This window comes from Quercus suber, unplaced genomic scaffold (assembly GCF_002906115.3).
Source record: "Quercus suber isolate HL8 unplaced genomic scaffold, Cork oak 2.0 scaffold_366, whole genome shotgun sequence".
Lineage (NCBI taxonomy): Eukaryota > Viridiplantae > Streptophyta > Magnoliopsida > Fagales > Fagaceae > Quercus > Quercus suber.
Genome location: NW_027069818.1, coordinates 220,610 through 231,189, shown reverse-complemented (window position 1 = coordinate 231,189; position 10,580 = coordinate 220,610). Strand labels below are relative to the sequence as shown.

Below are 10,580 nucleotides of genomic sequence, written 5' to 3'. Positions count from 1 at the left end.
GCGCAAGCTGAAACAGGTGAAATCAAAGGGCATTACTTGAATGCTACTGCAGGTACATGCGAAGAAATGATCAAAAACTTTCAATTGAAAGAATAAGTGGAATTGGTCTTTTTGCTTATTCTTGTTTGTATCTTTCAAAAATTTGAATTTAGGGAAGTCCTTTCTAAACATATGTATAAAAAGACCATATTTCATTTAGCCTCGATTATGTTGTTGCTAGCAAATGCCACTATTTTTGGTTTTGGATCTTCCAAATCATTCCCGCAGGAGGTCCGGACCCATTTTTCTCTGATCCTTCGATAGGGGAATGAAATTCTGCTATTTGTTCTCCCTTTCAAAGAAAACGAAGAGATGAATTGATGTATTTTTTTATTGTATTTGGATCCGTCGGGACTGACGGGGCTCGAAAAGTTTTTTTTTAGTTATTATATATTTCATTTTTACATATAGTTCCTTTTCAAAACCTTAGATCCTCTTTCTCCTCAACAAGCCTAACCAGTTGACTGTAACAAGTTATTAAAAATAAAATACAATATTTTATTAAAATTATATCTTTTCTTTCAATTAAAAAACTTAAATTCTCTCGCTTCATTTATTATTGTAATGAGTTGTTTATATTATTTTAAATGAAGTGACTAAAAGAAAACATTTTATATTGAATATATTGTAAAGTGAGGTGGTAAAATAAATAAATTAGTTTTTTGATGTGCTAAAAGCTAAAATTTTTAGCACCACTATTGTGAATGCTCTAACTTCAACAACAACAAAAATCCTAGCCAGCTTAGTATTTTTTAAAAAATACTTTTTTTTTTTTTTGGTTTTTTTGGTAAATGATTGCATCTTAATGTATTTAAAACAATAATTTTGAGTATTTATAATTTTTAATAGTATATGAATACCTATTTGAAATTTTTTTTTCTTTTTTCTTTTAATACTCTGGTCTACGCTAACTTAAAATATTGAGTCCGTCCAGATGTGGGTAACTGCCTCTCATGTTTTGAGTCTATTATCAGGAGCTAAGCTTGTTCTTTTATATAGCTTTGCTTTTTTCTTTGGTTAATAAAGTCTTTCTTTCATAAAAAATAAAAAATAAAAAATAAAATAAAAAAGTATGGGCGCAGCTCCAATTCCCACAATCATGGATGTATGAAAAACATGTGTCTTGAAAAGAAAAATTGGTGTGTTTGTTCCCCCCCCCCCCCCCCCCCCTCACAATATTGAGTTAATAGGAATCCAACCCAATTAAAATCCTAAATAATTTTGCTAAAATAATTATTGTGAGTGTCCCTAATAACTATTGAGAATCAACTTTCTCAACAACAACTTGAGACTTTACCTATTGTAAATCAAACTCTTAAATAACATATTACATTATTAAGTGAAAATGTAATAATATCCTTAATTAGAAACTGTTGTTCTACATTATAAAAATTATTTTATTCCTGTAATATTATAATTTTAAGTGGATTAGCTATTTTCAATTGTAAAGAGTTGTTGAAAAACCTAAATACAAATGCTTAATTAGTAATATTGTATCTCAAAAACAAGACAAATGATTTTAAAGAAAAAATAATAATATATAAAGTTAAATAAATAATGTGGGGAAAATGGTCCAAAATTTTATAGATTGGACCTTGGGCCTTATCCGAGGGCGCAATTACATCCGAGGAGAGACAAATGAAGTGGAGAAACCCTAATTTAGAATCTAACACGTAAGAAATAAATAAAGGGTGGTCTGAGTAGAAACCTGTCCTCGGCAACGAGTGACACGCCTCGAGTTTGAGTTCCAGCTGTAAGAATGATCTCCATAGAATCGCTAGTGGTAGAGATATACCTCTGAGACACGCAAGTGTGAAGAAGGCGAGGAAATATCTAAAGGAAAGCTGCTGTCATTGCATTAAATACCTTGCAGCTACTTTTTTGGGCACATTTATGTGGAGAAAACCCCTGAACAGTGTTTCCTTGGTCACTGTAACTCACAAAGAAGTCAGAGGAGGTGTCTGATGGGACATGCACTTAAGTAAGGGTTTAGATGACCAACAAGTGTACGATCATGATGAACTGAGAGGAGCTATATAATGTAATGAACCTTGCATGAGAGAGGGGAGGAAATAGAGAGGAAGAAACTACTATAGCATGCAAAACTGAGTTACAAACCATCTATATCAATTTATACCATTATCTGCCTCCTCGGATGGGAGTGGCAATCATTTTGATATATATCTTATTCATGTGTTCTTCTTTATAATCGAGACCAACCATTATTGACCTTCACTAAAGTCTAGTTCTTCATCCCACTCTCTAAAAATTTATTGTATTGGGCTCATTAGACCATCGACCAATTCTTTTGGGCTTGGGCCGAAAACTGTGACCCTACAAATAATATTTAATTAGTATTGATTAATGTAGAAAGCTCCATTTAAACTCATTGTCTTAACTCTTAAGCCCCAAAATATATATTTTTTCTCATTGAATATCTCTAATTTCTTACCCTTTTTAACTGTATGTGAAATATGGGAATTTGTTTGTGGGCAAAATTACATTTATTTATTTGTTTGTTTTATTTTATTTGTAGGTTGCAATTACATGCAATAAATTTGATTTTCAAATGTTATATGCCTTACATTTAAATAAAAATTGAAAGAAATAAAAGGAATAAATATTAAATTGGAAGGTAGATGTTATCCATAAAAACGTCCAAAAAGCAAAACAATTGTCCATCCCTCATCAAGCAAATATACGAAAAAATTATGCTTTTTAAAATACTAAAATTGTTTATTAAAACCTGACCACCTAGGTTTCAACTTTAAATGTAAAAACAAATATCCATCTAAATTCCATAAATTCCCTAAAAAAGAAAAATAAAGCAAAAGTAAATGAACAAAGAAGTGAAAGAACAACCTATATAATATACTAGTAGCATATGTAATTAGCACTCTATGCCATATTGCCATTGCCGTCTCTCTTGTCTTGTGTTGACGAGTCATCAGCAATTGCAACCTCAACTTCACCTTCTTCTTCCTCCACGAAATTCTCAAAATCAGAATCCATATAGTCTTCATAGAAGTCCATATGGCCACCTATCGCTCTAGTCACCATAACCACCCTATTCTTCCTCCTCTGACCTCTTCCTTCTTCCTCGACAACCGGCATACCGAATCGACAAATCGGGCACGACCCTTTTACCTTGAGCCATGACTCGATGCAACTCGAGTGAAACTTGTGCTTGCAAGGCATCTCTCGAGCCTCCCCACCTCTCTCGTACCCTTCCAAGCAAACCGCACAGTGTTCATCCTCCTTAAGGCTTAAAGATTCCAACCTTGGCATGGCCTCGATTGAGTCCTTTGACGCTGGCAAAGCTCTTCCTCCTCGATTCTCTGAAGTCGAACTGTCTTCGTTCACCCATGTGGCAACCTCGAATATGAGTAGGCATTGCATACATTCGAGGTTTACCACCAGATGGGTCATGCCCAGGCTCCCTGCTTCGTGAACCAAACGACTGATACGTTGGACAATGCGGCTGAGGCTCTCTTGGGTTTGGGGTTCAGACATGTTTGAAATTCACTCACACAATCGCAAAAACAGAGACAAAGACGGTGTTTATGAGATATGAGACACAATTTATAGAGAAGAAAGACCGAAGGTTTTGACTTCAGAATCTGATAGAAGCTTTACAACAAAAGCTTAAGCTGGAAAAATTATCCTCTGATATGCTCTCACAGATTAGTAGACATGCTTATCTGTCTCGCACGTGCAACTCATAGTCCACTTAAAAAACATAGTCATCGTAAAATACAATATTTTTGACATGCTGGCATGGTAAGATATATATTTGGATTAATGTTACTACGCATAATGGTTGGTTTTCTTTCATCTAATTTTACCAAGTAATGTTAAGATAGAACCTGTTATGCATGCTTACATGAGAAAGATGTATATTAAATTAGAATTATATTATATTGATATATTCAAGAATATTGTAGTTAAATTAAGACTTAAAAGTATTTTTAGTGCAGACATATAGTATTCAATTTTTCATCTTTCAACTATCAAATTATAAAAAATATAATATTATATATATATATATATATATATTATTTATATTATCATCAATCACACTATACCATCTTAAAAATTATAAAAGTTTTTATATATAGACCTATACACAAAAATATCTGTGATTACTACAATTTTAATTTATTTTATTGAAAATGTTAACCTTGTTTGTACTTTTATTTTGTATAAACTTAGATTAAAGAGGGTATGTAATCAACGTCAGAGCCACCCACTTTAATTTTTATTCTTATTATTATAATATATGTATATTTTAACTTTTTTACCCAAAAATAATAAGAGTTGTCCAAAATAGGAAAATATTGATCAATTACTCTAGTAATTCAAAAACTAAATAAAAATCTAAGACTAGATGTTCTCCTCCTTTCTTGGGGAGTTTTGTTGATATATCCCTTGTTAAAGTTCTTTTACCATGTATTTGTGTTGTTTTGTCTCCTACTAATATTGCAAAATAGAATGAGGCAGACATTGTTTAATTAGGAAAATGCCATTTTTTTTTCTTTTCCATTATATAATGTAATAAATAAAATCTATTATCATTTTTACATAAAAAAAAAAAAAAAAAAAGAGAGAGAATAAGCTGATATACAGTCACAATAGAGTTTCATTTATAAGAATTAAGTAGTAAATTTTATAAATAAATATTAGAACTCCTCAATTTTGAATCATTAAGATTCTTACAAATCATAGCATTGATGATAATTTCTATTAATTCTCAAAATTTTATTAAGCATAAAGCAAGAAAGAAAGAAAAGAATCAGACTTCATTTGTAACATTTTGAGTTTGATTTTTTAAAGCAAAATAGTCGATGATACTGTTTCGAATCTTTTCATCATAATTGATAATTTTTATTAATTTATATGAAATATTAGTTATATAATATAACTTTGATGGAATACAACTTTTATATGTTCATTAGGTTTAAGAAAATTATAGGTTCTCTTAAAAATGATTGTGTGTATGAAATTTATCTTGTATTAATCCAATGATTATATTATGTACATATGAATGGCAATACCAATTTTTATTTTAAAATGCAATATAATAAAGGATATTATTTTAGTAAATTTTTTTAAATGTAACATGAAAAATAAAGAAAATAAGTCTTAATTTCTCATGTTGATAAACAAAAACACTCTAGAAACAATAAAAAAAAAAAAAATCCAGACAAATTAACTTTTAATAAAATTTCTGGATTTTTTATTATTATTATTGTTTCTAGAGTGTTTTTGTTTATCAACATGAGAAATTAATAACTCATACTCATTCAGGAGTCGTCTCTCCTCTCACGGGGTGTGAGCCCATGTGTGCAACTCATGATATAGCCCACAATCTTTGTGAATTGTGAGAGGAATGACGACTCTTTTTTCTTTTTTTTCTTTTTTCTTTTTTTTTTATTTTATTTGAGAAGCAAAAAAATGGGGTCCCCCCCAAAAAAAAAAAAAAAAAAGAAAAAAAAGAAAAGAGAAAGAAAAAATGAAATGAAAAGAGACATAATAACAATGATGAGACTTCAGAATAGAAACAATTCAAAAGATTCATGCTAAGTTGATAAGATCATAACCTTCACATTGTCCCCAATTCGAGCATTCTTGTCAATTATAGCTCTCTTGATGTGAGAGTTCTTGCCAATTCCTATTGGAACACTACCCTTTGCAGCTAGAAACCTCCTGTCAGCAGCAGTCTGAAACAAAACAATAACAAATTGACAATCAGAATCAGTGCATCACTCAAGTCCATTCAACCCCAATATCCTCTCAATGAACAAAGCACAACGTTTCTAAGCACAGCTGCTCATCTTGATTTATACACCAAAAAGAAAAAAACAAAAATAAAGAGGAAAATTGATAAGTCAAATCTCAACTTAAAAGATGAAAACTACAGGTTGTAAATCCTTTAGCAGGTATTACCTCATAATAATCAGCTCCCATCAACAGTGTGTCTTCGATGATTGCACCCTCTGATATGCAAGACCGGAGCCCAACCACAGAATGGTGAATTTTACAGTTCTGCATACAGGATTGTAACTTCTTTAAATTATTTGGTACCAGATTTGTCACAATACAAAATACATAGTTTTCAAATATTGAAGAGGCAAGGGTATGATACAATGAACATCTGAATCAACTACAACCTATAAGCAGGTTGCAGATGTAACCCACTGATAGCTTACCTTTATTACACAGCCCTCACCAATAACACTATCTGTGACATCAGCATCAAGCATTTTGGATGGAGGCAAATACCGGGGTTGGGTGTAGATAGGAGATGATCGATCATAGAAGCTGTAACAGAGAGTACAAAATCATGTAAACATATCAAAATTAAGATCAAGGTGATAGCATGAAAAACCACTAATGGGTGTGCAAAAACTGTAACATCCACGAACAATATTTAGAACAAGAACTACCTAAAATCTGGCACTGGCTTTTTGGTGATCCCCAAGTTTGCATTATAAAAAGCCTCAATCGTACCAATGTCCTCCCAGTAACCGTCATACAAGTAAGCTTGCACCTAAAGAGGTCACGAAGCAAGAAGAAATTAATCCTCTATGAGTCACAACTCCGGAGAAGTGAAAATACAACATGAATATTAGACTGCAGCGTAAGAATATGCTAACATGGAAAAATCTAAAGGGTTTGGCATATGTGAAGGAACATTGGACCAGCACACCTATGACCTATGCTTCTAACCATGCATTTTTTCCATATATATTGCTCGTGTGGGTGTATAATATCTGTGTGTGTGTGTGTGTGTGCGCGCGCGCGCAATGCAATGATGCTCATATAATACTCACTGGGATGGTACATACTGCACATGTTAAAGAAAGATAACTTCGGCATAGATATATTAGCGAATAGAGAAATCCATTCATAAATTTTTTTCATTCTTCCCTCCTGATGATATCCTTCCTAACTGTTTTATTGTTACAAAAGAAAGAACCTCATTGATTGATTGGAATGTATCCAGAGGGTAATTTCAAAGAAAAATGTGATTGAAATGATACGTACTCTCATCCCAATGGAAGTTGCACCAGGAATAACTTCACTTCCAAAATCATTTGCTCCAGGAAACTTCTCTCGAAGCAGATCTAACATCACATCTTTGCTGACAACATATATACCCATACTAGCAATGTAAGGCATCTCCTTAGCTCTCTCATCATCGAGACCTAAAATGGTAGTATCAACCTAGAACAAAACAAGGAAATGAGTGAAATACACACAGCTGCCTTCACCGACCAACATCAAAATTATAATTTTTTTAATCAATAGAAATTCCTATAAATATATATATATATAGACACACACACGCATACATATTCAATCAAACGAAAAAAACAACATTACAACACATAAATCATGAGCAGCAAAAGCTGCAAACAACACAGCAGCTAAACATTACATTCTACCCAAGCAAGTAGACTGAAAAACAGAGCATGAGATTCTTCCTTTTCATTTTCATTGGTAAATTACACACACAATCAATCAGTCTTGAACTCAAGATCTCACCCCCCACCTTACAATTACAAGGGGAAAAGGTGGCATTTAAGATAGAACTCATTGGAGCATGGCATTTTCCAAATATATCATAAAGACCTAGTTTGAATCAACATTTTAACAATAAGTTCAAAAAAGCTTGTAATAATTCACAATCTAGGTTCTTGGAAGGCCAGGAAGAGCATTTAGTAACAGAGAAAGAAGCTGGTACCCTCATAGCTTTGAGTTGCTCTCCTTTTGGTTTCTCGGCAAATTCAACAATGCGGCCTTCTTCATCAATCTTCATCAGACCGAATGCAGTGGCACGCTTTTCATCCATGGGCAGAGCAGCCACTGTGATATCAGCATCAGTTTCCCTGTGCGCTTGAATAAATTTCTCATAATCCATTCGGTACAAATGGTCCCCAGCAAGAACCAGGAATTCCAGCACATTGTGCTCCTCAAAGAGCCACAAGTACTGCCTTACCGCATCAGCGGTGCCCTGTAAATATCACCAAAACCAATAGTGTCATTTTGATAACATATAAACTAATATTGGTCCAAATCTAAATGAAAAATTTGCGCATTTATGAATATCTATAAGGCTAAATCCACAAGCCTTGCCACTCAGCGGCATTGCATGATCTTCTTTACGAGGAGAATCAAGGTTTAAATCTCCCTCCCCCACTTGCAACAATTGAATTATCAAAAATAACTGTAAGACCAAAATATTCTGTCTCTAAAATACAAGTACTGTATGAGTTCTATTTATATCCTCAAAGTTCAAAAAGTTCTAATTGTCCCAGAAAATTTAAAAATGCTCTTCATTTTTTCCTTCTGTCCCTTTCTTTAAGCTCAAGGGAAAAAAATGAAACATTAATGATATTTCAGAAACAAAAATGCAACCTAAACAATATAATTTTTTATCCTAAAATATACTCCCTCTATCCCAAATCGTTAGTTCTAATTAGAAAACCCAACTTTTTAAGAGAATGTGATTATATGTATGAAATGGTACAACATTCAATTTAAACTCTAGTAAATGAGGAAGATTTAACTTTTTGAATAAAGTAAAGGGTAACGGTAGGAAGTTAACAATATTGTGTTCATTAACTTTTCAAAGAGGACTATACTTTGGGACATCCCATAAAATATAGGTTCTACGTTCACCCCTTAATAAATAAAATTAAAAATTAAAAATGTGGTCCCAATGACGAAATTAGTAACATTTCACATTTTCATGGATGAAAATAGGTCCAATTAACATTTAGGTACAAATACTATACATTTCAAAATAATATTTTTGCGTATCTATAATAATTAGGGGTCTTGTTAACATGTAAAAGTACATTAAGTATTGAATTATGAGCTACTATAATACCCCCTTTTGACTTTGTTATTATTATTATTATTTTCAAAAACGTAAATTAAACATCATTATGATGATTGATGGAAGTACAATTAATTATTAAATACACTTTTTTTTGCTTAAATTGACTTTATCACAGTCCTTAACAACAAAATTGATTCATTCATAATTGAAAATCAAATATAGTAAAAGAGAAATGATTGTTGGAAAAAATGGTACCTGGAACCAATTGGGATTCTCGGGACTCTGTTGGGCAGCGAGGACTTCGACAAATCCTTCGGTTTTGTAACCACCCATGTTGCTGGCATACGCACGTGAGAGATGTCGGTTGAGAGAGGCTGAGTTGAACTGAGTAAGCACATAGATCTTCGATACATTACTGTTGAGACAATTGCTCACTGGAATATCTATCAGCCTGTAATTCGCTCCCAACGGCACAGCTGGCTTCGCTCTCTTCTTCGTCAATGGGTACAACCTCGTCCCTGCTCCACCTCCTAAGATTATCCCCAGCACACTCTGACACAACATTTTTATAATACTGTGTTAATAATTTCACAAATGGAGGCAGGTTTGAACCCCCAAATCTCGTATTTGACAAAAAATTTAGACTTTACCAGTTAAGCTGACGGGATTGTAGGACTACTAAAGTCACTTAGATCAAATACGAGATATTGGTTTTGAACCGTTGCACTAAAAATTAATTGATGTCTTGTCAACAAAATGTAATCATTATGACGTAGACGTCATATGTCGACAGAAAAAAAGGTTTAAGAATGGCTTACTCGGCTGGCATCGGGGTCTAGACAAGTCTGGGAGTTTTTGGAATCGGAAACAGCTTTTGGAGACACAATTCTGGAGCATCTTCTGTAGTTGGTTGATGTTTTGCTGATGCTGCTGCGGCGGTTATGGATTCCAAATGCGGCGAGGTTGCTGTCGCCGTTCCAGAGATTGGAAGCTGAGAATGAGAGGTTTCTTGGGCTGTCGGTGTGACCCGATTTCCATTCCCGGTTGTCTTTTGAAGAGTTGGATCCGTTTGATGATGATGATGATGGGAGTTTCACCGCTCCAATCGATGCAATTGACGCCATTTTTGTTTGATTTTGAGAGAGAGAGAGAGCGAGAGAGAGAGAGAGAGAGAGAGTAGTGAGAGGAGAGTGTGGCTGTGAAGCTACTAGATACCATCGCTGTACGTATGTGGTCTATTTGTATGAGTGGCGGTGGAGCAGGGTACTCTCCTATTTTTAACTATTTTTTAGATATTTTCTTTTTTTAGTAATAATTATACAGTAAAATATTTATTTTTATTTTTATATATAAATATTATGTTTTTTAGTAAAATATATAAGGGCCCATATGGTATCACAACTCAAACACATATTTTTAATTTTTAAACAATATTGCATTTATTATCACACTCTTTTTCATCCACACATATTTACACATATATTTTCAAATTTTTTTTGATAAACAACGAATATTATTTTCAATTTTTAAATGCATATGTCAAATGCCCTCTAAATATAATGTTAATGTCACATTACCTTTTTTGGGGTCAAAAAAATGTTAATGTCACATCTTTTATTAGATTATCCTGCCCTACAAAAAAAAAAAAAAAAAAAAAAAAAAAACCTTGAACTAACATCTTAATTGGACATTG

At 33.0% G+C, this 10,580-nt stretch overlaps 1 protein-coding gene across 1 annotated transcript in view; it reads right to left on the bottom strand.

Annotated features, from left to right (window-relative positions):
* LOC112041088 (glucose-1-phosphate adenylyltransferase small subunit 1, chloroplastic) overlaps positions 1 to 10,114 on the bottom strand; it is a 13,079-nt gene extending 2,965 nt beyond the window's left edge. Inside the window, exons 1-8 of the mRNA XM_024073990.2 lie at positions 9,706 to 10,114; positions 9,143 to 9,439; positions 7,787 to 8,056; positions 7,087 to 7,266; positions 6,486 to 6,589; positions 6,249 to 6,360; positions 5,986 to 6,084; positions 5,640 to 5,759 (exon numbers count right to left, since the gene is read on the bottom strand). Coding sequence (XP_023929758.2) covers positions 5,640 to 5,759; positions 5,986 to 6,084; positions 6,249 to 6,360; positions 6,486 to 6,589; positions 7,087 to 7,266; positions 7,787 to 8,056; positions 9,143 to 9,439; positions 9,706 to 10,011 — 1,488 coding nt within the window. The 5' untranslated portion in view covers positions 10,012 to 10,114. The remainder of the gene's footprint in view (positions 1 to 5,639; positions 5,760 to 5,985; positions 6,085 to 6,248; positions 6,361 to 6,485; positions 6,590 to 7,086; positions 7,267 to 7,786; positions 8,057 to 9,142; positions 9,440 to 9,705) is intronic.
* Positions 10,115 to 10,580: the final 466 nt, after the last annotated feature.